Raw genomic sequence first — 27,534 nt, forward strand, 5'->3', positions numbered from 1 at the left:
CTACAATGACATAAAGAGAAAATGAAGATCTCAACAAATAAATAACTAGTAATGATAAAAACCTCCCAACAGCATGAGATTTTGTTGATTTGTCCAAGTTAGTGTGATGCCCTGATAAATCCCAGAGTGATTTGAACAGTAAGTAAAGAAGTATTTGCAATGTCCACTTGAGGGAATGGGGAGAAAGGGGGAAATTTTTGACTTCCTCATTTGGAGAACACCTGATATTCTCTCAAGCAGTGGGGACAACCAACTCAATAGGCCGACCTCTCAATCTTGGGGTGCACCTCTATGAAAATTTCCCTGCAAAGGAGAGGCTAAGCCTACTTAAAATTAGGCATAAGAGTCTGATGCTCCAGAGAACAACTTTTGTTGCTCAAATGTGGCCTCTCTCTCTCTAAGCCAACAGAGCAAGCAAACTCACTGCCCTCCCCTCTCTACATAGAACATGACTTCCAGGGGTGTAAAACTCACTGGCAACATAGGACAGAAATCCTGGCATGAGGTGGGATGTGGTATCAAGGGGTTGAGAAAACCTTCTCAACTGAAGGGGGGTGGGGTGGGGAAGAGAAATGAGACAATAAAGTATCAATGGCTGAGAAATTTCAAACAAAGTCGAGGGGTTATCCTGGAGGTTATTCTTACGTATTATATAGATATTCCCTTTTTAGTTTATGGTGTATTAGAGTGGCTTGAGGGAAGTACTTGAAACTGTAGAGCTGTGTTCCAATAGCCATGTTTCTTGAAGATGATTGAATAATGATATGGCTTTTATGGTGTGATTGTGAAAACTTCATGTCTGATGATCCTTTTATCCAGAGTGTGGACAGATGAGTAAAAAATATGGGTAAAAAATAGGCAAACAATAGTGAGAACAAAGGTTAGAGTTAATTGAGTAGATTGAAATACTAGTGGTCAATGAGAGGGAGGGGCAAGGGGTATGGTATTTGAATTTTTTTCTTTTTTATTTTCTTTTGCTGGAGAGATGCAAATGTTCAGAACAATGGTCATGGTGATGAATGCACAACTGTGTGATGATATTGTGAGCCAATGATTGTACACCATGTATAGAATGTTTGTATGTCAAGAATGTTTGTATATTAGTGTTTACAATGAAAATATTAAACAACAACAAAAATAAAACCTCCCAACCAGATGGTTTCACAGAAGAATTTCACTAAACATTCCAACAATTAGCACCAATTCTGCTCAGATTCTTCCAAAAAAATGAAGAGGGAATACTTCCTAACTCATTCTACAATGCCAACATCAACCAGATAAAGATACCCAAAGAAAAGAAAATTATAGGCCAATATCCTTATGAAAATAGATGCAAAAATCTCAACAAACTACTAGCAAACTGAATTCCAAAAGCACATTGAAAGAATTATGTACCATGATCAAGTGGGATTTATCCCAAGTATGCAAGGATGGTTCAACATAAGAAAATCAATCAATGTAATATATTAATATAACGAAGGAAAAAACCCACATGAGTATGTCAATTGATGCATAAAAGGCATTTGACAAAATCCAGCATCCATTCTTGATAAAAAAAACACTTAGAAACTAGAAATCGAAGGAAACTACTTTAACATGATAAAGGACATATATGAAAAACCCACATCCCACATGATATTCAATGGTGAAAAACTGAAAGCTTTCCCTCTATGATCAGAAACAAGACAAAGATCCCCACTGTCACCACTATTACTCAACATTGTACTATAATTCTACCCAGGAAAATTATGCTACAAGAGAAATAAAAGGTATCTAAATTGGAAAGGAAGAAGTAAAATCTTCCCTATTTGCAGATGCCGTGATCCTAAATACTGAAAGCCCTGAATATTCCTCAGCAAAGCTACTAGAGGTAATAAATGATTCTCAAAATGGCAGGGTACAAGATCAGCACCCCCAAATCAATACTGTTTCTATACACTAGTTCAGAAGAGGAAATTATTTTTTAATTCACTTATAGTATCAACTGAAATCTAGGGATAAAGCTAACCAAGGATATAAAAGACTTGTATACAGAAAACTATGAAATATTTGTGAAAGAAATAAAAGAAGACTCAAATAAATGGAAGGATATTCTGTGTTCCTGGATTGGAAGACTAAATATTGTTAAGGTATCAATTATACCCAAAGTGATTTACAGATTCAATGTAATCCCTATAAAAATTCCAGTAACCTTCTTTTCAGAAATAAATCTAATCATCAAGTTTATATGGAAAGATAAGGGATCCCTGAATAGCCAAAGCCACCTCGAAAAATAAAAAGTTGGAGGACTCACACTTACCAATCTTAAAAGTTATTATAAAGCCTTGATAAATGAAAACAGCATGGTACTGGCACAGACAGGCATATAGACCAGTGGAATCATGTTGATAATTCAGAAATCAACCTTATATTTATGGCCAGCTGATTTTTGACAAAGGGGTATAGACCATCAATGGGGAAAGAATAGTCTCTTTCAGCAAATGGTTGTGGGAAAAAATGGATGTCTTTATGTAAAAGAAAGATGGTGGAACATCTACCTCACACCATATACAAAGTCAACTCAAAATGGAACAAAGACCTAAATGTAAGAACGAGAACTATAGCACTCCTAAGAAGAAAATATATGTAATCATCTTCAGGACCTTTTGTTAGGTAATGATTCATTAGATTTTACACCCAAAGCACAAGCAGCAACAAAAAAAATAGATAAATGGGACTTTATCAAATTAAAAACTTATGCATCAAATGACTTTATCATGAAAGTAAAACAACAACCAATACAATGGAGAAAATATTTGGAAATGACATATCTGATAAGGATTTACTATCAGGAATATATAAAGAAATCCTTTTAACTCAACTACAAAAATTTAAAAATGGGAAAAGACTTGATTAGACATTTCCCAAATAAAAGATATACAAATGGCCAATAAGCACATGCAAAGATGCTCAACATCAGTTAACCATTAGGGAAATGCAAATCGAAACCACAATGAGGTGCCATTTCACACTACTAGAGTGGCTTCTATTAAAAAAAAATTAGAAGTGTTGGAGAGGGTGTGGAGAAATAGGAGCACTCATTATTTTTAAATGGCGCACCTGCTGTGGAAAACAGTTTAGCAATTCCTTAGGAAGTTAAATACAGAATTACCATATGACCTGGCAATATACTTCTAAGCATGTACCCCAAAGACTTCAAAGTAAGGACTCAAAACAGATATTTACACACTGATGTTTCATGGTAGCAGTGTTCACAATTTCCAACCCAAATGTCCATCAACTGATGAATGGATAAACAAAATGTGGTATATACATACAATGGAATATTACCCAGGTGGAAAAAAGAAATGGAGTTCTGATATTTGTAACAACATGGATGAACTTTAAGACATCATATTGAATGAAATAATCCAGACACAAAACAAAAAATCTTGTATAATCTCACTGGTATGAAATAACTATAATGAGAAAATTCACAGAGTCAGAGTCTGTATATTTTGCCAGGGGATGGGGTGGGGGTAAGGAATAGGGAGTTAAGGCTTAAAATGTAGTTAAGGCTTTCTGTTTGGGATGATGTAAAAGTTTTGGTAATGAATGGTGGTAATGGAAACACAATATTGGGAGCATTATTAACAGCACTGAATTCTATATTTTAATGTAATTAAAAGGGTAAATTTTAGGTTTTATATATGTTACTAGAATAAATTTTTTTTTTTTTTTTTTTTTTTTTTTTTTTTTTAAAGGAAGGAAAGACAGAGAAGGAAGGAAGGATGGAAGGAAGGAAGGGAGGAAGAAAGGGAAACATCTTTAAACATTTTCTTGTTTTTTTATTATATTTTGTTTGTTTGTTTGTTTTTTTTTTACATGGGCTGGGGCCGGGAATCGAACCGGGGTCCTCCGGCATGGCAGGCAAGCACTCTTGCCCGCTGAGCCACCGCGGCCCGCCCCTAGAATAAATTTTTTAAAAATCCAAGAAACTGTCCAATCTATTAGTGAACCCTAAGTGGAACCATTGGCTATAGTTAATAAGATAGTTATAAAAATGTGCTTTCATCAGTTGTACCAAATGTACCACACCAAAGCAAGGTGTTAATAATAGGGTGGTATATGGAACCCTGGATTTTATGCATAATTTTTCTGTAAACCCACGATTTCTCTAATTAAAAAAAGTGAGTAATTTTCTCATTTGAAATCAGTCTTGTATACTTTTTAGCTATGTTCTCTTTTCTATTTAAAAGTCCATTGAGTCATCTTTTTCTAGTTCTGACTTTTCCCTACAATGAATATTCCAGATCCCTAATGACTGTTTCTTATCTTTTTTACTCTCTTTAATGGGCACTATCTTTTTGTTCACAAAGAAAACTGATAAAATTCAGTCATTTAATAAATTAAACATCTGCATTGTGTTTTATAGGACACAAGAAAAGGCAGGCCCTTAAAGACTTTTTACTCTAATGCAGCAGTAAGATTGGTTTAAAAGTAACGTGGTTCCATATGAAAATCTATTTTTTATATAGTAATGGGAAATCCTTACTCCCTGAAGTACTTGTGAGCTTCTTCCTTTCTGGCATTGAGTTAAACTTAATATTTTCTTCTCTTGCTTTGATTGACAAATTTTATATAGGGGCCATGCAACTATTACCATTTATATTTAGCACATTTGTTTCTTCCTTTTTCGTTAATTCTAATTTTACCCCCTTGTAGTCCATATCTTTTTTTTTTCTAAGCCATCTTAAGTCAGTTTTTTTACACTGGTTGGAAATTACCTGCCTTTCTTTTTTTTTGTTGTGGTTGCATGGTCCAGGAATTGAACCTGGGTCTCCCACATGAAAGGCGAACATTCTGCCACTGAGCCATCCTTGCACCTGTAATCTGTCTTTCTTGCAATATTCTAAGGAAAATTAGCAATTATGATTTGAAATGTTTAGCAGAATATGTTGTACACAGTACATATTCAATAGATAATTATTTTTGTACAAAGGCAAAAAGTCTAAAGAAGCATATACTGATAAACTGTTCTAGAAATTCATAGGAATGGAGATCAGAGATGGATTTGTGAAGCCAGTATATTGTTTGAGTTGGAACTTAAAGGACACTAGGATTTGAACATATACAGGTGAAGGAGGAGAGACTGGAATACCATGAGTAAATATATGGAGATAGTGAAATATTAACCAGTTTAATTAAAATAAAGGCTCCTAGAAGAGTATAGTATAAGTCAGGTAGGTTGGAAAAGATTGTGAAGAATTTTAAATGCCTGGTTTAGAATTTAGTCAGTAGACAGTGAATAATTTTTGAAGACTAGAGAAAAGAGGAAAATTTTATATAAGGATATTAATTTTAGAACAGTGCCTAGGAAAAACTGAAGGAATATGGAAACTAGAGAAAGGAATAAGAGAAGCAGTCCTAAATATTTGTAAAATTTAATTGAATAGTAGCACACTATTTCTGGAGTGCAAACTGGTGTAACCATTCTGGAAAACAATTTTATATTAACTTTTAAAATTTAATTTATTCGGTATTATCAAACCAAAACAAACATGAAGATTTTTTTTTTTTAAACATAACAACATACAAACACGAACATTCTTACCATATGATCATTCATTCTTGGTATATAATCAGTAACTCACAATATCATCACATAGTTGTATATTCATCACCATAATTTCTAAGAACATTTGCATCAATTCAGAAAAAGAAACAACTCATACATACCATACCCCTTACCCCTCCCTCTCATTGACTGCTAGTATTTCCATCTTCCTAATATGTTTTAGCTTTTGTTTCCACTATTTTTTTTCTATACCCCTCTTTTAGTTTGCTAGCTGCTGGAATGCAATATACCAGAAACAATGGTTTTTCAAAAGGGGAAGTTATTAAGTTGCTAGTTTATAGTTCTAAGGCTGAGAAAATGTCCCAATTAAAACAAGTCCATAGAAATGTCCAATAAAAGGCATCCAGAGAAAAGACATCTTGGTTCAAGAAGGCCAGTGAAATTCAGGGTTTCTCTAAAATGAGAAGGCACATGGCGAACACAGTCAGGGCTTCTCCTCATCTAGAAGGGCACATGGCGAACACAGCGTCATCTGCTAGCTTTCTCTACTGGCTTCTGGTTTCATGAAGCTCCCCGGGAGGCATTTTCCTTCTTCATCTCCAAAGGTTGCTGGCTCATGAACCCTCTGCTTCATTATGCTGCAGCATTCTCTGCTCTCTCCGAATCTCCCATTCACCAAAATGTTTCCTCTTTTATAGGACTTCAAAAACTAATCAAGACCCACCCAAATGGGTGGAGACACGCCTCCACTTAATCCAGCTTAACAACCACTCTTGATTAAATCACATATCCGGGGAGATGATCTGATTACAGTTTCAAAATACAATACTGAATAGGGATTAGAAAAAACAGCTGCCTTTACAAAATGAGATTGGAATTAGGATTAAAACATGACTTTTCTAGGGTGCATACATCATTTCAAACCAGTGCAACCCCTTATTGCTCCCTTTCATTGAACACTAGCATTTCAATCTACCAAGTTTATTTTAACCTTTCTTCCCCAATTATTTATTTTTAACCCATATGTTTTACTCATCTGTTGATAAGGTAGATAAAAGGAGCATCAAACACAAGGTTTTCAAAATCACACGTTCACATTGAGAAACCTGTATCATTATACAGTCATCTTCAAGAAATATGGCTACTGGAACACAGCTCTACATTTTCAGACACTTCCCTCCAGCCTCTCCAATATACCTTTAACTAAAAAGGTGATATCTATATAATGCTTAAGAATAACCTCCAGGATAACCTCTCGACTCTGTTTGAAATCTCTGAGCCATTGACACTTTATTTTGTCTCATTTCTCTCTTCCTCTTTTGGTTAAGAAAGTGTTTTCAATCCCTTGATACTGAGTCCCCGCTTATTCTAGAATTTCTGTCCCACATTGCCAGGAAGGTTTACACCCCTGCAAGGTCCCACATAGAGAGGGGGAGGGCCGTGAGTTTCCTTGTCACGATGGCTGAGAGATAGATGCCACATTTGAGAAACAAAAGAGGTTCTCTGGGGGTAACTCTTAGGCCTAATTTTAAGTAGCCTTAGCCTATCCTTTGCCGGATAAGTTTCATATGAACAAACCCCAAGATTGAGGGCTTGGTCTGTTGCTTTGCTTGTCCCCACTGTTGCGAGAATATCAGGATTCTCTACATGGGGAAGTTAAATTTACCCCCTTTCTCACCATTCCCCCAAGGGGACTTTGCAAGTACTTTTTTATTCTCTGTTCAAATCACTCTGGGATTTATCAGGACATCACTCTGAACAAACCACAAACTCTCATGCTGTACTCAAGGTTCCATGTACTTCTGGTGTTCAATTAAACTGTCCACATAAGTTATATTAGGACATGCACTAGTTAAAATATAAATTTTGTACCAAATAAACGTTTCTTGCTTTAGTGTGAGACATAAGTTAAAGCTTTAAAATATGACATCTATTTTCAACACCCTGCAATATTGACATTCCTTTGTTCTCCCTCATGCAAAAACATTTTTTAATTTGTACATTTAGTCACTATCATTGTACATGCTAGGCATTCCTAGATTATACCATTTCAAGTCCTTATTATCTATCTTTCCTTCTGATTACAATTGTGCCCCCAGCCCTCCTCCCTCTATCATTCTTACATTCAGCTTCATTCAGTGTACTAACATTATTGTATTACAGTTAGGTAGTATTGTGCTATCCATTTCTGAATTTTTACCATCAGTCCTGTTGCACAATCTGTATCCCTTCAGCTCCAGTTACCCAATATCTACCCTGTTTTTATCTCCTGATAGTCTCTGTTCTTAACTGAAATTCTCCAAGTTCATTCAACAATGTTAGTTCATATCAGTGAAGCCATACAGTATTTGTCCTTTTGTTTCAGTAATCTCACTCAGCATAGTGTCTTCAAGGTCCATCCATGTTCTTATATGCTTTATGACTTTATTCTATCTTACAGCTGCGTGATATTCTATCTTATGTATATACCGCAGGTTGTTTAGCCACTAGTCTGTTGGTGGACATTTGGGCTGTTTCCATCTCTTGGCAACTGTAAATAATGCTGCTATAAACATTGCTGTGCAAATGTCCATTTGTGTTCTTGTCCTTTGAATAGATACCTAGCAATGGTATTGCCTGATCATATGGTAATTCTATAGTTAGCTTCCTGAGGAACCACCAAACTGCCTTCCACAGTGGTTGTACCATTTTACATTCCCACCAACAGTGTAAAAGTGTGCCTCTTTCTCTATATCCTCTTCAGCACTTGTCGTTTTCTGTTTCATTGATAATGGCCATTCTGGTGATTCGAAGTGATCATTTCGTTTGTTGATATGGTGTATTACATTAATTGATTTTCTTATGTTGAACCATCCTTGCATACCTGCAATGAATCCTACTTGGTCATGATGTATAATTCTTTTAATGTGTTGCTGGATTCGATTTGCTAGAATTTTGTTGAGGATTTTTGCATCTATATTCATTAGAGAGATAGGTCTGTAGTTTTCTTTTTTTGTAATATCTTTGCCTGGTTTTGGTATGAGGGTGATGTTGGCTTCATAGAATGAATTAGGTAGCTTTCCCTCCACTTCAATTTTTTTTGAAGAGTTTGAGCAGGATTGGTACTAATTCTTTCTGGAATGTTTGGTAGAATTCACATGTGAAGCCGTCTGGATCCTGGACTTTTCTTTTTGGGTAGCTTTTTAATGACTGATTCAATTTCTTTACTTGTGATTGGTTTGTTGAGGTCATCTATTTCTTTTTGAGTCAAAGTTGGTTGTTCATGCCTTTCTAGGAAGTGGTCCATTTCATCTAAATTGTTGTATTTATTAGCATAAAGTTGTTCATAGTATCCTGTTATTACCTCCTTTATTTCTGTGAGGTCAGTGGTTATGTCTCCTCTTCCATTTCTGATCTTATTTATTTGCATCCTCTCTCTTCTTCTTTTTGTCAATCTTGCTAAGGGCCCATCAATCTTATTGATTTTCTCATAGAACCAACTTCTGGTCTTATTGATTTTCTCTATTGTTTTCATGTTTTCAATTTCATTTATTTCTGCTCTAATCTTTGTTATTTCTTTCCTTTTGCTTGCTTTGGGGTTAGTTTGCTGTTCTTTCTCCAGTTCCTCCAAGTGGACAGTTAATTCCTGTATTTTTGCCCTTTTCTTTTTTTGATATAGGCATTTAGGGCAATAAATTTCCCTCTTAGCACTGCCTTTGCTGCATCCCATAAGTTTTGATATGTTGTGTTTTCATTTTCATTTGCCTCAAGATATTTACTGAATTCTCTTGTAATTTCTTCCTTGACCCACTGGTTGTTTAAGAGTGTGTTGTTGAGCCTCCACATGTTTGTAAATTTTCTGGCACTCTGCCTATTATTGGTTTCAAACTTCATTCCTTTATGACCTGAGAAAGTGTTTTGTATGATTTCCATCTTTTTAAATTTATTGAGACTTGCTTTGTGACCCAGCATATGGTCTATCCTTGAGAATGATCCATGAGCGCTTGAGAAAACGGTGTATCCTGCTGTTGTGGGGTATAATGTTCTATAAATGTCTGTTAAGCCTAGCTCATTTATTGTATTATTCAACTTCTCTGTTTCTTTATTGATCCTCTGTCTAGATGTTCTGTCCATTGATGCAAGTGGTGAATTGAAATCTCCAGCTATTAGGGTAGATGTGTCTATTTCTCTTTTCACTGTTTGCCACATGTATTTTGGAGCATTCTGATTTGGTGCATATTTATGATTGCTATGTCTTTGTGCTGAATTGTTCCTTTTATTAATACATAGTATCCTTCTTTGTCTCTTTTAAGTGTTTTACATTTGAAATCTAATTTGTTGGATATGAGTATAGCTACTCCTGTTCTTTTCTGATTTTATTTGCATGAAATATCTTTTCCCAACCTTTCACTTTCAACCTATGTTTATCTTTGGGTTTAAGGTTTTCCTGTAGACAGCATATAGATGGGTCCTCTGTTTTAATCCATTATGCCAGTCTATGTCTTTTGATTGGGGAGTTTAATCCATTAACATTCAGTGTTATTACTGTATGGGTAGTACTTTCTTCTACCATTTTTCCTTTTGGATTTTGTATGTCATATCTAATTTTCCTTCTTTTTATCTTTACTCATAGTCTTCCTTTCTACACTCTTCTCCACACCTCTCTCTTCTTTCTTTTCATATCTGTCTCTACTGCTCCCTTTAGTATTTCTTGCAGAGCTGGTTTCTTGGTCACAAATTCTTTCAGTGATTTTTTGTCAGAAAATGTTGTAATTTCTCCCTCATTTTTGAAGGACAGTTTTGCTGGATATAGAATTCTTGGTTGGCACTTTTTTCTTTTAGTAATTTAAATGTATCATCCCACTGTCTTCTTGCCTCCATGGTTTCTGCTGAGAAATCTACACATAGTCTTATTGGGCTTCTCTTGTATGTGATGGATTGCTTTTCTCTTGCTGATTTCAAGATCCTCTCTTTCTCTTTGACCTCTGACATTCTGATTAGTAAATGTCTTGGAGTACATCTGTTTGAATCTGTTCTCTTCGGGGTACACTGCACTTCTTGTGTCTGTAATTTTAAGTCTTTCATAAGAGTTGGGAAATTTTCAGTGATAATTTCCTCTATAAATTTTATCCTCCTTTTCCCTTCTCTTCTCCTTCTGGGACACTCACAACACGTATATTTGTGCGCTTCATATTGTCTTTCAACTCTCTGAGTCCCTGCTCATATTTTTCCATTTTTTTCTCTATATTTTCTTTTTCTTGCCCGATTTCAGATGTTCCATTCTCCAGTTCAGAAATGCTATGTTCTGTCTCTTGAAATCTACCATTGTAGGTTTCCATTGTTTTTTTCATCTCTTCTTCCGTGCCTTTCATTCCCATGAGTTCTGTGATTTGTTTTTTCAGATTTTGATTACTTTTTTTTGTTCATTCCTTGCCTTCTTTATATCCGCCCTCAATTCATTGATTTGGTTTTTGATGAGGTTTTCCATGTCTGTTCGTATATTCTGAATTAAATGTTTCAGCTCCTGTATCTCATTTGAATTGTTGGTTTGTTCCTTTGACTGGGCCATATCTTCAATTTCCTAATGTGATTTGTTATTTTTTGCTGGCGTCTTGGCATTTAATTACCTTAATTAGTTTATTCTGGAGATTGTTTTCACTTCTTTTACCTAGGGTTTTCTTGCTGGATGACTTTGTTATCTGTCTGTTCTTTGACATTCAGTTCAGCTTTTTCTGGACCTCTAGCTTAGGTTTTGTTTAACAGAAGAGAATTTTTCAGTTCTTGTTGTCTTGTTTCTTGCCATGCCTGTATGGTGCCTTTTCCCCCCCACCCTTAGGAGGGTCTACTTAGGTATTATAGACCCCAGCCAGATTTTCCTAGACCAAATTGGCCTCCTGTCAGGAGGAAAGAGTCATCTGCATCAGTTTTCCCTGAGGGTGAGTCCCAGAAGGTTGAAGGACTTTCCTGTGAAGTCTCTGGACTCTGGTTTTCTCATCCTGCCCAGTATGTGGTGCTTGTCTGCCTACAGGTCCCACCAGAATAAGATGACATGGTACCTTTAACTTTGGCAGACTCTCCCTGCTGGGGGCATGATGGAGACAGAGGAGAGGTTGTAGGCTGGTTTTAATGGCTTCAAATTACCATGCCCTGGTGTCTGAATTCCTTAAGAGGGACATTCCACCTGAGTTGGGCCTCACCCCTCCCCTGGGGAAGGCACAGGCTCCAGACAAGCTCTCGAAGGAGCTTGTTTCTGCCTATGCCTGGGGCAATTGCAGCCTGAGAAGCGTTGCCGCTGTATCCAATGGCAGCCAAGGCTTTGTGGAAACATAGCCACAAAAGCCTCTGTTTTTTTTTTTTTTTTTTTTTCCGTCAGCCCTGCCCCCTTGGCACCGGGGCTAAAATGAGTGACTTCCACTTTGACCAGGGTCACCTGAGCTGGGGGCCTATTTTTAGTTGTCAGAATTTGTTAATTAATTCCATAATTGGCATTTGATTGTGCTCAGCCCCTGCTGCTGGTAAAGTCCCTTTCCTTTCCCCTCTGGGGAGCAGCCTGTGGGGAGGGGTGCCGGCCACTGCAGCTTGGGGAACTCACGGTTCTGGGAGGGTCCCAGCCACTCCAGCTTGTCCAGATGGGGTACACTGTGTGTCGGTCTCTGACATGGCCCCAGGAGTTGTTCTGTACTGTTCCTGGTTATTTAGTAGCTGTTCTGGAGGACGAACTAAATCGCGTACCTTGCTAAGCCGCCATCTTGGCCAAGCCTTAAATGTGTCTTCCCCCTCATTTTTGAAGGACAGTTTTTCTGGATATAGAATTCTGGACTGGCAGTTTTTCTCTTTTAGTATCTTTTTTTTTTTTTTCATGGGCAGGCACCGGGAATCGAACCCAGATCCTCTGGCATGGCAGGCAAGCATTCTTGCCTGCTGAGCCACAGTGGCCCTCTTTTAGTATCTTAAATATATCATTCCACTGTCTTCTCACCTCCATGGTTTCTGTTGAGAAATCCACGCATAGACTTATTGGACTTCCCTTGTATGTGATGGATTGCTTTTCTCTTGCTGCTTTTGAAATTGTCTCTTTCTCTTTGAAATCTGACATTCTGATTAGTAAGTGTCTTGGAGTATGTCTAATTGGATCTATTCTGTTTGGGGTATGCTGCACCTCTTGGATCTGTAATTTTAAGTCTTTCATAAGAGTTGGGAAATTTTCAGTGATAATTTCCTCCATGAGTTTTTCTCCTCCTTTCCCTTCTCTTCTCCTTCTGGGACACCCACAACACATATCATTCATGTGCTTCATGTTGTCATTCAATTCCCTGAATCTCTGCTCATATTTTTCATTCTTTTCCCTATATTTTCTTTTGCTTTTTGGATTTCAGATGTTCAGTCCTCCAGTTCACTAATCCTATCTTCTGTCTCTTGAAATCCAACGTTTTACGTTTCTGTTGTTTTTTTAATCTCTTCTACTGTGCCTTTCATTCCCATAAGTTCTGTGATTTGTTTTTTCAGATTTTCAATTTCTTCTTTTTGTTCATATCTTGCCCTCCTGATATCCTTCCTCAATTCATTGATTTGATTTTTGATGAGGTTTTCCATGTCTGTTTGAACATCCTGAATTAATTGTTTCAACCCCTGTATCTCATTTGAATTGTTGTTTTGTTCCTTTGACTGGGCTATATCTTCAGTTTTCCTAGTATGAATCATTATTTTTTTGCTGGCACCTAGACATTTAATTTCCTTAGTTAGTTTATTCTGGAGATTGTTTTCACTTTTTTACCTAGGATTTTCTTGCTGGATGACTTTGTTGTCTGTTTGTTCTTTGACATTCAGTTCAGCTTATTCTATACTTCTAGCTTAGGTTTTATTGAATGGATCAGAATTTTTCAGTTCTTGCTGTCTTGTTTCTTGCCCTGCCTGTATGTTCCTTTTTTCCCCCTTAGGAGGGTCTATTTAGGTATTATAGACCCCAGTCAGATTTTTCAGACTAGACTGGCCTCTTCTCAGGAGGAAAGTCACCTACGTCAGTTTTCCCTGAGGATGAGACCCAGCAGGTTGAAAGACTTTCCTATGAAGCCTCTAGGTGTTTTTCCTATCCTGCCCTATATGTGGCACTTGTCTGCCTGTGGGTTCCATCAGCCATGAAGTGATGTAGTTCTTTTAACTTCAGAAGACTCAACCTGCTGGGACATGCTCAAGACAGAGGAGAGGTTGTATGCTGGCTTTAATCACTTCAGTTTTCTAGACCTTGGGGTCTGAATTCCTTGAGATAGAGATTCCACCTGAACTGGGCCCCCTCTCTCCTGGGGAAGGCACAGCTTCCAGTGAATTACTTCCTTTCACCTAACCAGTCTCTTTGCCTCTCACACAAGCTTAATTCCACCCTTGCCATCAGCCCTGCCCCCTCTGTACTGGAGCAAAAACCAGCAACCTCAGCTTTTACTCAGGGTTCAGCTGAGCTGGGGGTCTATTTTAGCAGTCACGATTTGTTTATTAATTCCACAATTGGAGCTTGGTTGAACTCAATCCCTTGCTGTTAGTACTAAGTCTCTCTCCTTTCCCCTCCTGGAAGCAGCCTGTGGGGGAAGGGCGCTGGCCTCCAACACTTAGGGGACTGGGATCACATCTGGTCCAGCTTGTCCAAACTGGAGTACGCTGTGGGTCCTCTCACCAATGTGGGCCCAGCAGTTGTTCTGTACTTTTCCTTGCTATTTACTAGGTGCTCTGGAAGACAAACTAAATTCCACGTCTCACTAAGCCACAATCTTGGACCCTCCTTAACAATAACTTTTAAATAAAGGAGAGCATGTGTGAGGTCACGGTGACCATCTCCTGCTTTCTGACCCCACGAGGAATGCTCACTAAGACTAAGTGCTGATTTCTCATCAGAAACCATGGAGGTGAGAAGCCATTGATATGATACATTTATCATACTGAAAGAGAAAACTGCCAGCCAAGAATTCTTTATCCAGCATAACTGTCCTTCAGAAATGAGAGAGATCTTAAAATATTCACAGATAACCAGAAACTGAGAACATTTGTTAACAAGAGATCTGCCCTACAAGAAATATTAAAGCAAGTTCTGCAAGCTGGAAGGAAAAGACAGGAGAGAGAGGTTGAGGGAGAGTATAGAAATGATTATCATTTGGGTAACTAAAAGAATAAAAAGAGAAGCAAGAATAAGAAATGGCATATGTGCTGGTTTGAAACTGTTATATACCTCAGAAAAGCCATGTTCTTTTAACCCTAATCCAGTGTTGTGGGGTGCAGCTGTGTTCTTTAATCTAGATCCAGTAGCGTAGGATAGGACTTCATTAGATTATTTCCATTGACATGTTTTGATTAGATGAAGATGTAACTCTGTCATTCAAGGTGGGTCTTGTTTAGTTTGTTGGAGTCCTTTAAAAAGGAAAACATTTTGGAGAAAGTTCAGATGGAGACATTTGGAGATGCAGAGAAATATGCCAGAAGGACCGATGGGATCTGTGAGAGCCATTTGAAAACAGAAGCTGGGAGAAGAGCTGAACAGATGTTGCCATGTGCCTTCCCTTGAGATGCTGAGCAAGGCAGAACACAGGATTTTGCTCTAGAAAAGCTAAGTGAGGGCCCACAGATGCTTAGAGAGGAAACCACTGGAATTAGAAGCACAATACAACAAACCAGAAGCAAGTACCTCAGGCACTGGCCACATGCCTTCCCACCTGACAGAGAAATCCTGGACGCCATTTGGCCTTTCTTCGGAGTCAGTCTCTAGATGCCTTAGCTTGGACATTTTTCTGGCCTTAGAAATGTAAACTTGTAAATTAATAAATCCCATTTATAAAAGTCATTGCATTTCTGGTATATTGCATTCCAGTAGCATTAGTAAACTGAAACAACATGTAAAAGGATAAAATGGGTGAAGTAAGTACTACATTTACAATATTAACATTGAATGTTAATGGGTTAAACTCCCCAATCAAATGACACAAATTGATAGAATGGATTTTGAAAAGTATTTACAAACTATGTGCTGTCTATAAAGGGCTCGCCTTAGACCCATGGATACAAATAGATTGAAAGAGAAAGCCTTGAAAAAGATATTCCATACAAATGGGTATCTTTGGTTACTTGGGTAACCAAAAAAGAACTGTGGTAAGCTACAATAATATTAAACAAAATAGATTTTAAATGCAAAACTGCTATAAGAGACAATGAAGGACACTATATATTAATAAAAAGGGCAATCCAAGAAGAAGAAATAACAATCATAAATATGTATACACTTAACCAGGGTGCCCTAAAATACATAAGGCAAACACTGTCAAAACTGAAGGGTGAAATAGATGTCTCTATAGTAGTTGGAGACATCAGTACACCACTGTCATAAATAGATAGGACACTTAGACAGAAGATAAATAAGGAAATAGATAAATATGATAAATGAGTTAGACTTAACAGACATATACAGAACAACACAGCAAGATATACTTTCATCTCAAGTGTTCATGGATCATTCTTCAGGATTTACCACAAGTTGGGTGACAAAATAGGTGATCAATAAATTTAAAAAATTGAAATTATACAAAACACTTTCTCTGATCATAATGCAAAGAAGCTGGAAGAATAATAACAGACAGAAAACTGGAAAATGTACAAATATATGAAGGTTAAACACACACTCTTAAACAATCAGTGGGTCAAAGAAGAAATTGCAAGAGAGATAAGTAGATATCTTGAGATGAGTGAAAACAAGAATAGAACATATCAAAACTTATGGGATGCAGCAAAGGCAGTGCTGAGGGAAATTTATAGCCCTAAATGCCTGCATTAAAAGAAGAAGAAAGAGCTAAAATCAAAGACCTCCTGCACACATGGAGGAACTAGAAAAATAACAGCAAACTAATCTCAAAACAAACAGAAGGAAAGAAATAATGAAGAGTAGAGTAGAAATAAATTGAGAACAAAAAATATGTAGAATCAGCAAAACAAAGGTTGGTTCTATAAGAAGATTAAATTGACAGCTCCTTAGCTAAGCTGACAAAGGAAAAAAGATATAAATTAATAAATAAAGTGAGAGGGGGAACATTACTATTGAACCCACAAAAATAAAAAGACCATAAGAGTGATACTATGAATATCTGTATATCAACTAATTAGACAACTTAGATGAAATGGACAATTTTCTAGAAACATACAAAGAACCTATGCCGACTACAGAAGAAGTAGAAGACTTCAACAAGCCAATCACAAGTAAAGAGATTGAATCAGTCATCAAAAACCTCCCCAAAAAGAAAAATCCAGGACTCGATGGCTTCACAGGTGGATTCTACTAATCATTCAAGAAGAATTAATACCAATCCTGCTCAAACTCTTCTGAAAAATTGAAGAGGATGGAGCACTACATAACTCATTGTACATGGCCAACATCATCCTAATACCAAATTATTAGGTAGACAAAATTACTACAAGAAAAGTAAATTATAGACCAATATCTCTAATGAATATAGATGCAAAAATCCTCAACAAAGCACTTGCAAATTGAAAATCCAGAAGTACATTAAAAGAATTGTTCACCATGATCAAGTGGTTTTATCCCAGTTATGCAGGGGTAGTTCAACACAAGAAAATCTATTAATGCAATGGGTTCTGATGTCAACTTGACCAGGTGATGCTACCCATTTGTCTGGTCAGGCAAGCACTGGCATTACCATTACTGCAAGGACATTTCATGACTGATTGATAAACCAGAAGGCTGGTTTATTAAATCATTGGTCAGTTGATTGCATCTGTGGCTAATTACATCTACGATCAACTACACTTCTCCTACAAATGAGATACTTCTCCTACAAATGAGATAAACCAATCAGTCAAATACTTTTAAGGGAGAAGAGAGAATTTTTACTGCTTCTTCAGCCAGTGAGCCTCTTGTGTGGAGTTTGTCATGACCCTCCATTTGAATTGTCAGCCTCACAGCCTGCCTTATGGATTTTGGACTCTTGCATCCCCATAGTTGCATGAGGTACTTTTATAATCTTTTATTTACAGATATCTCCTGTTGGTTCTGCTTCTCTAGAGAACCCTGACTAATGCATACAGCATATTAACAAATAGAAGGGGAAAATGCACATGTTCATCAGAAAAGGCATTTGACAAAATCCAGCATCTTTTCATGATGAAAACACTTCAAAAGATAGGAATAAGGAAACTTCCTCAACATGATAAAAGGCATATATGAAAAACCTGCAGATCACATCATATTCAATTGTGAAAGACTGAAAGCTTGCCCTCTAAGATTGGAAACAAGACAAGGATGCCTACTGTCTCTACTGCTGTTCGACACTGTGCTAGAAGTTCTTGCTAGAGCAGTTAGCCAAGAAAAAGAAATAAAAGGTCTCCAAATCAGGAAGGAGGAAGTAAAACTTTGACTATTTACAGATGACATGATTCTGTAAAATCTACAAAAATGATACTAGAACTAATAAATGAGTTCAGTAAAGTGGCAGAATACAATATCAACATGCAAAAATCAGTAGTATTTCTATATACTATAAATAAGCAATTTTCAGAAAAAATCAAGAAAAAAATTCCATATACAATAGCAACTAAAAGGATCAAATATCTAGGAATAAATTTAACTTAGGATGTAAAAGACCTGTGCAAAGAAAATTAAAAACAAAAACAACAACAACAACAAAAAAGTTTCTGAAAGAAATCAAAGAAGATCTAAATAAATAGAAGATATTTTGTGTTCTTGGATTGGAAGACTAAATATTGTTAAGATGTCAGTCGTTGATTTACGGATTCAATGTAATCCCAGCCAAAATTCCAACAGCCTACTTTGCAGAAATGAAAAGCCAATTAGCAAATTTATTTGGAAGGATGAAATGTTTCGGAAGCCAAGAACATACTGAAAAAGAAGAATGAAGTCAGAAAATTCTTAGTTCCTGACTTTAAAGCATTTTACAAAGCTACAGTGGTCAAAGCAGTATGGTACTGGCATAAAAATAGACATACTGATCAATGGAATCTAACTGAGAGTGCAAAAATAGACCCTCACATCTAACATCAATCTTTTTTTTTTTGTCAACTGATTTTATACAAGGCTCCCAAGCATACTTACTTGGGACAGAACAGTCTCTTCATCAAAGGGTGTTGGGAGAACCAGATGTCCATATCCAAAAGAATGAAAGAGGACCCCTATCTTACCACCTATACAAAATTTAATTCAATATGGATCAAAGATCTAAATAAAAGAGCCGGGACTATTAAACTCCTATAAGAAAAAGTAGAAGAGCATCTTCAAGATCTTGTGGGAGACAGTGGTTTCTTAGACTTTACACCCAAAGCATGTAACAATGAAATTAAAAATAGATGAATGGGACTGCCTCAAAATTGAATACCTTTGTGCTTCAAAGGACCTTTTCAAGAAGGTGAAAAATGCAGCCTACGCAGTTGGAGAAAATATTTGAAAACCGCATATCTGATAAGGGTTTAATAGCCAGAATATATAAAGAAATCCTACAACTCAACAGTAAAAAGACAACCCAATTTAAAAATGAACAAAAAGTTGAATAGACATTTTTCCAAGGAAGAAGTACAAATGGCTAAAAGGCACATGAAAAGATGCAGAACATCACTAGCTATTAGGGAAATGCAAATCAAGACCACAATGACATATCATTTCACACCTACTAGAATGGCCACTATTAAAAATAAAAACAGAAGATACAATTGTTGCAGAGGATGTGGAGAAATAGGAGCACTTATTCACTGCTGGTGGGAATGTAGAATGGTATAGCCGCTGGAGAAGACAGTGTAGTGGTTTTCCTGGAAGCTAAATATAGAGTTGCTGTATCATCTGGCAAACCCCTTACTAGGCATACACTCTGAAGTACTGAAAGCAGGGATGTGAACAGACATTTGCATACCAATGTTCATAATATCATTATTCACAATTGCCAAAAGATAGAAACAATCCAAGTGTTCATTAACTGATAAGTGGATAAACAAAATGTGGTATATACAAACTACAGATTATTCAAGTTTAAGAAGGAATGAAATCCTGATGCATACAAGAAGATAAAAATAACTTATTATAAATGAAGATGGTATTGTGAAGATGTGAGAAAAGGCTGGATTACAAATAATGCTAGGTTATAGGACAAATGGCTCACTGGGCTCATGGATGAATCCTGAGGACATTATGTTGAGTGAAATAAGCCAGATACAAAAGGACAAATATTGCATGATCTCACTAATATTGACTAATTATACTCAGCAAACTCACGGAGTTCATTTCTAGAATATAGGTTACTAGGATATAGAATGACAATAGAAAATTGGGAGGTGATAATTTGTGCAGAATTCTAATAAGGTTGATTGTAAATATTTGGAAATATACAGGTGATGGTAGCACATTATCATGAGTGTAATTAACATGTGATTGTAGTTGAAAGGGGAAAGTCATGTATGTCATTAGTAGGAAAGTTGGAGGATGAATTTTTGTTGTAATAAATCTGAAATAATCACTCCCCCCCAACCTCACTTGTCTATTTTAGGTTAAATTCCTGGAAGTGAGATTCCTGGGCCTAATGGTTTATATATTTCTAATTTCAATCTATCTACTTTTTCCCCTTAAACTAGAAATTTAGATTGAAATGTCAATCTACCTCACTTGCCACATTCAGTCTCTCATCAAATGTAATTGATTCTGCTTCCAAATTGTTTCTTCAAATACATAGCACTTCTCTCCATTTCAACTGCTTCCACCCTAATCCAATGCATTGTCATCTCTGACCTGAGCTTGCGGTAGCAATTAAAGGATCTTTCTACCTCTGTCTTAACCTCACTCCAATCCATTTTCCATCTAACAATATGGTAATCCTGCTCAAAACCCTTCACAGGCTTTTTATTTACTGAGAATAAATACAGGGTTTTTAAAATGACCTGTAGCTTGTTTTCCCAAAGTCATCTCATAGTATCTTCCCCCTCATTATATTGAATTATTTTGGCCTCTTTTTTCCTTCAAATTCTCCAGATTCTTTCCTGTCTTAGGGCCTTTACAGTTGCCATTCTTTCTACCTGGAAAGCTCCTCTACTTTTTACTTAGCCAATATACCCATTACTCAAGGTCCATCTTAAGGGTCATTTGCTCATAGAGAGCTTCCCTGATCTACAAGGAAATCCACATTATTCCTTTTATAGCATTGTATGTTTCTTTTCTTCATAGCTTACCTACCTGGATTTATAATTACAGTATTTGTTTATGTAATATGTCTCACACACCAGACATGTCCTACCTATAGAGGCAAGAATCTTTTCAGTTGGGTTCATGGTCGTATACCTAGTACCTAGCAGCTAGATGCTCAGTGAATATTTGTGGAATAAGTTAATGTTGCTGCATTACTCCTTAGATAAGTAGAACCAATTCATATTTTTATCATTTTTTACACTTAAATTTATTTATTTTTGGTACATAGTGAAGATGACAGGGATTTAACTCAATTTTTCCCATTTGTCGTATAACCTAGCATTATTTGTAATCTAGCCTTTTCTCACATCTTCAAAATACCATCTTCATTTATAATAAGTTATTTTTATCTTCTTTAGTCTCCTTCTGGACTTTCTTTTCTGGTACCTTGTTTTGTCAACTGAGGTGCCATGATTATATTATTTTAATTAGTTTTACTTTGTAATATACAATTATTTGGTATTGCAAATCCCTCTTCATCACTTTAATTTTCTGTTTGTTTCTATCATTTATTCTACCAGATGAAATTTGTACTATCTTGCTAAATTCCAAAGAACAAAAATGCTATTGGAATTTCAACTGAAATTTTACCAAACTTATAAGTACTTAGTAATATTTAGTCTTCTGTCTACAAACATATTTTTTTCTGTGCCCTTTTCTAAAGTTTTAAAATGTTCATAATATAGATCCTGAATGTTTTCTAATTTTATTCCTAGAGTTATTTTTATTGCTGCTGGAAAGAAATTATTTTTCCAGTTCAATCTTCTTACTGGTAATTGCTGATAAAGAGAATTTTGTATTTAAAATGTATTTATTTTTGTAGTTTTTCAATTCTTTTGGATTTTCAAGAGAGATTTAATAACAGTTTGTCACAGGGCATTTTTTTAAGTTTATTCCACAAGAGAATATATCATTTCAAAGCCCTGATATTGTCATAGGTTATGTTTGTAATTTGGCAATAATCATAAATATCTTTTATTCTTGTACTGTACATAATTAAGATTATAGATTGAGTTGATAAGTAGTTCAACAGTTTAAGGTTGCTTTTGAAAGTGTATTAAACCAGGATTTTCCCTCTTAAACTTTATACAAAGGGAAAATGTAAACCAGAATAAGTAGAACAATCTTAGTCCTAAAATAGTGGTTTTTTTTTTTTTTTAGGAAGTGGTTCTGAAAGATGGAAGAGTTGAAAGACTAAAATTGGAACTTGAAAGGAAAGATGCTGAAATCCAGAAGCTAAAAAATGTGATCTCTCAATGGGAGGTCTGTATTGATTTACTATTACAAAATAAAATGTTCAGTAACTGCTTATTTTATGTTTTTCTTATATGTAAATAGGTTTAATATTTTTAGTTGATAGGAATAGTCTTTCTGCTGTTTAGGTTTTTAAACTCTTTGATGAATGATATGCAATCTGAAGAATGCGATTTATTTTTAGGCGCACACATTATCTATTATTGCTTTCTTCCTCCCCTAGGCTTTTTTTTTTTAATGTCTTAACCATCTTGTTTAATTCTTTTTTGAGTAACTTTTATTCATCTAACAATTAGTTATTCAGTGCTTGTGATATGCCAAATACTTTTCTGGTTCCTGTTTATGTAATGGTGAAAAAAAAATCGAGTCCCATTTCCCTTTCTCTTCTACTCATGCCTTTAATAATAATCTCTGCTAAAACCTTCTCAGACTTCACCAAACCCATTTCCCTTAGCTTTTTGTTCCATCATTTATATTCTCCTTCACTTTTGTTGTACACTTTCTATGTACTAGATGCAAGGAATAAAAAAAATGAATTAGCAAGAAATTCCTAGTCTAATGGGGAAGATAAGCATTTAAGTAATGTCAGTACATTAAAATGAGATTTATAGTGTGCTCCAGAAGCACAGAGAACAGATTGAATGTTAACTGCCATTGGAAATTGGTATGAATTACACAACAGAGATGTTTTTTTCCAGGTAGTATGAAGAGCATGTTCAAATGCATGGATGCTATAGTGGTCATGCTCTGGAAATGGTAGAAAGTATAAGCATCAGCAACAGATATTTAGAGTAATGGGAATTTGTAGAAAATGAGATGGGAGATGTTAACTGGGGTCAGAATTTGAAGACATTTGGACTTTTAGATAAAGAGCAGGTGGTAGAGGTCTTTAGAAGTGAAGTGACATGGGAATTGTTTTGTGAGATGTTAATGCATGTAGTTGAGGCCTGGGGTGAAGGGATTCTGGTAAAACAATTTCTTGATATTGAATGTAAAAGGAATACCACAGTTTGAACTGGTTTGGGGAATGGGAAATAATAGATTCCATCTGGACATGTTGAGTTTGAAAAGGCTGTGTGGTACAGGCAGGCATAGATGTTCAGAATCAGTTGGATACAGTGGCGATACAATGTATTTTATACATTTATGTTTTTAAGGATACATTTACTATCCAGAGTTTTTCATCTAAAATTATATATGCTATTTTTATGCATAATATAGGGAATTTTCAAGAGTAATTTTTCTCATTTGAAATATTTGCTTTATATACTGACTTTAGACCCTAAGTTTTACATAAAAGGTGCCTCCAGGTATACTGATCTGAACCTTGGACAAAAGGTTTTAGTTGAAGATCACAGGTCAAAACCCTGAAAGTGGAAATTTCATAGTGAATATAGCTATAGTTGAATTAAATGTTTTTTCCTCCTCATATTTTGATGTTTCCATCTTAATTTGTCTCACTCATTCATTTCTAAACTTCTGAGAGGCCCTAATCCCCTTATATTTACTGTGGTTCTTCTGTTCATTGTACTGTACATAATATTACTCAATAAATATTACTGATTTAGCATCAGCTATCTAATGGGCCTTGTACTATTTAGTAAAAGCCATCCTTATTTAAAATACAATTTAAATGTGTTTTACAAAAAATATTTTAAAATCTTGTTGGCCTCTGTACATTTCTATGTATATGTTAAAAAAAGGAATTACCAGTTTCTTGTATTGATCAATTTTCTTTAGGTCTTATTTTTCCATAATGTATTATATTGCTTTCTGATGTATTACTGTATTAAAACTTTATAAATAATTTAGGGACTGTCACAAGACTTTTCTGAAGAAGAGTAGTATAGAGGAAAAATTCCCTAGAATATGTATGTTAATGTGGGAACACAGTTCCTTTTGTTGATTAATGTATAATTGTATCATTTGTGCAGTGGGAGAAGGAGCCTAAGCCATTTGGAAAAAAAAATGGAAAAAGAGTTGAAAGATACTTCAGTAAATTGTTAATTCATGTCAGCTAAGGCATTACTATAACAATTATTATTTAGTCCATGAAATAATAAGAGATTATTAAAGCTTTTATTAGCAAAGAAGGTATAGAACTGTACTGTGCAATTCAATAACCACTGAAAGTGTCTAGCTAAATTTAAAGTTAAATTAAAAATTCAGTTTTTCAGTCATACTAGCTGCATTTCAAGTATTTAGTAGTCACATATTAGACGATGAAAAATGTAGAACAGATTTAGAGAGTTCTAATACAGTGCTAAACAGTGCTCATATAAACCTATGAATCATTTTCTTTTTGTTTTCATCTAAATTATTTTAAATTGTATATAGGTTTTATTTCAGAAAGACTATTCTGGAAGATTTTTAATTTTGAATGTTTTCCTCCACTTTTATCCCTCTCTTCTTTAATTCTCAGTCACCTTTAATTCATAGATTTATTATTATACCATAGATTTAATTCAAATATTAGACAGTTCTGAAAAATTTTCCTCCATCCTGTTTTTTTTTTAATTAGAATTAGAATTATAGCTCTGGGGATTGATAAATCATTGTAAATCATTAATTATATCATTTAAAAAGAATATTAAACCTTTTTCTTTGATTATTAGGCAAAGTATAAAGAAGTAAAGGCAAGAAATGCACAGTTACTGAAAATGCTTCAAGAAGGTGAAAGTAAGTGATCTGTATGTTTTAAGAATTAAAAATTCATCTTAATATTTGAAGATAATTTTTCAAGATATTTGATGAACTGGATAAAATCAAAAGATTTCCCAGAGTAATAAAAACTGGATAGTTGCTAATAATTTTATTATTACAAGATACTCTTAAAGTATCTTAGTATTATACAACTTTAGGACTACTAGGTAAAAGAGACTTAAAATTTCAATTCTTATATATTACTGGCCTACTTTTAAAGGAAAAACAAGTTTAGAATTTATTTAGGATTCTGCTTTTTAATTATTAGAGAAGGCTTATCATCAGTTTAGCTTTCCTTCTCATCTCCTCCCTTCTTTCTCTACCTGCCTCCTTCTCTTCATACTTTTTCTGCCATTCTAAACTTTTGGTAGAATAGATTACCAGCAGGAAGCCAAGGAAGTTAACCATAAAATAAGAGATAATAAGAATAGTGAAATTGCATGTTATGCCAAATTTTCCCAGATCAGTTGCAGTCAGGCATATGCATATTTTAGTTCTACAATATTCTATGAAAATTTTCCATTCATAACATAAAAGGAAGTATGGTAATTTTAACTTTCTGTATGACATTTATGTAAAGTAAATTATGAACTGTAAAAGAGATAGATAAAGTCATGAATAAATGGAGAAAATCTTGTTCTGAATAGACAAGATTAAGTATAATAATAATTTTCCCTAATAAATGCTAGCAAAATTCTAAATATAGCTCCTTGAGTACTGTTTAGCATTTAAGAAACTATGAAACTTATCTCCAAGAATAATTGTAAAAGATATAAAAAAATTGCTTTCAAGTATGAAGGTACTGGAAATGGAATTTTCTAATCAAAATTTAAACTATATTATAAACAACAGTTATCAAAACCAGAAATCATGTGTAATTGAATAAAATGTATAGTCTTAAAGTAGATTCAAATTATTATTCAGTTAACCATGACAAAATAGAAGTTAAAAACAGTGTGGAAAGGCATGTTTGGACAATCAAATACCAATAACCTGAAGTTAATTTAGATCTGTGCATGTTGTAGAATTCTAGGTGGATCATTTAGTGACAAAATTATGAAAAAAAAATATTTTGAGTATATATTTCTAAATTGAAGAAATGATATTGTTAGACATTGGATTATGATTTTAAATATGTAAAAATGGAATTATATTCCCCACTAATAAACCATTGGTGGAAAGTGAGAAACTTAACTGGTGAAAGCATATTCTAAAAAACAGATTTAATGTGGCTGCCAGTAAATAATATCAGTATCTATATTCCACACTGTAAGTAATCCAGTAGAAGAATTTTATATCGGATCATTACATGAAAATACTTAAAACACTCTTAATATTTATAATATAAATGTAAGTACAGTCATTTCTGTTATAGTGCAAGATGTGTGTTTCTAAAAATTATTTGCACTGGGCAAACTCACTTAAATAAAACTTATGTAGAAAATGAGCTTAGGAGCACAACTCTCAAAAACTTCAGTGACATGTTGAAAAAGGACAGGAACCTAATTAAAACAATAGCATAGTTTTATACATTCTGAAATGGTTATATACATAAATACTACAATAAAAATGACTACAATAAATAAGAAGATGACTTGAAGTTTGCTTGTGGAAGAAGGTTTCAGAAGGGTTGCTGTTTGCATGTTACTATTAAGTTGTGGAAGGAAGAAAGTTTTAACACTAGATGTGAATATAGGTGTGGCTCATAACAAACGGTGAACTGAGGTAGCTGGTAGATATTTGAGATGTGTGCATGGATGCAGTTTTCTGTGTTCATGAAATTGTGATTAAGTAAAAGCAAAATTCGTGTTATGTTCAGGTTGTCTCCTAATATTGCAATCTCATTGGGACAAATTCATATAAATTTTTTTACATTTTTTTAAATTGTGAAATATAAAAAAAATACAAAAAGCAATAAATTTCGAAGTATATTTTAACAGGTAGTTATAGAACAGATTTGGAAATTTGGTATGTGTTACAGAACCACAATTTCATATTTTTCCTTCTAGCTGCTCCAAGACACTGGAGACTAAAAAGAAATATCAATATAATGATTTAGTAGTCATACTTATTTGTTAATAAGTATGACTCCTTCTCCTTCGATCCTTCTCTCAATCTTTAGGGATATTTGGGTTATGCCCATTATAACTTTTTTCATGTTGAAAAGGAATGTCAGCAAGATGGGATGGGGGATGGAACTGATTGATATTCTTGGAGATACCGGCACGTCTGGGTTTCAGGACTTATCTGAGCTAGGAACCATCTGAAGGTTTTAGATTTCTGAAAGGTAGATTTAGTGTGTGCAACTTTTGTAGGAACTTAGATAGAGCCCTGAGTGTTCTTTAGGGTTAACAGGAATGATGTTGGTTGGGGTTTGGCAAACTGTAGCGATTAGCAGTATCTGGCTGGAGCTTGCATAAGAGTGGCTTCCAGAATAGCCTCTTGACTCTATTTGAACTCTCTTAGCTACCAGTACCTTATTTTGTTAACATTTTTCCCCCTTTTGGTCAGGAAGGCACTGTCAATCCCACAGTGCCAGGGCCAGGCTCGTCCCTGAGAGTCAAGTCCCATGTTACCAGGGATACTCACACCCCTGGATGTCATGCCCCATCTAAAGGGGAGGGTAATGGTTTTCCTGCAGAGTTTGGCTTAGAGAGAGAGAAACAGAGACAGAGGCCATAACTGAGCAACAAAAGAGGTTATCCTGAAAGTAACTCTTAGGCATAATTATAGGTAGGCTAAGCTTCTCCACTACAGAAATAAGTTTCATGAGAGCAAGCCTTAAGATCAGCAGGTTGGCCTATTATCTTGGGAG

At 35.2% G+C, this 27,534-nt stretch overlaps 1 protein-coding gene across 10 annotated transcripts in view; it reads left to right on the top strand.

The window, feature by feature from the left end:
• The window catches only part of GKAP1 (G kinase anchoring protein 1), a 151,629-nt gene that overhangs the window by 117,041 nt on the left and 7,054 nt on the right, over positions 1-27,534 (top strand). For 8 of the 10 annotated variants that reach the window (XM_077148581.1, XM_077148586.1, XM_077148583.1 and 5 more), the window contains 2 exons: positions 21,928-22,025; positions 24,632-24,695. In XM_077148581.1, the coding sequence (XP_077004696.1) occupies positions 21,928-22,025; positions 24,632-24,695 (162 nt within the window). Of the gene's footprint in view, positions 1-21,923; positions 22,026-24,631; positions 24,696-27,534 lie in introns of all 10 variants that reach the window. The other 2 variants (XM_077148590.1, XM_077148591.1) reach the window with 1 other exon arrangement.

The sequence above is a fragment of the Tamandua tetradactyla genome, chromosome 2 (genome assembly GCF_023851605.1).
Source record: "Tamandua tetradactyla isolate mTamTet1 chromosome 2, mTamTet1.pri, whole genome shotgun sequence".
Classification (NCBI taxonomy): Eukaryota; Metazoa; Chordata; class Mammalia; order Pilosa; family Myrmecophagidae; genus Tamandua; species Tamandua tetradactyla.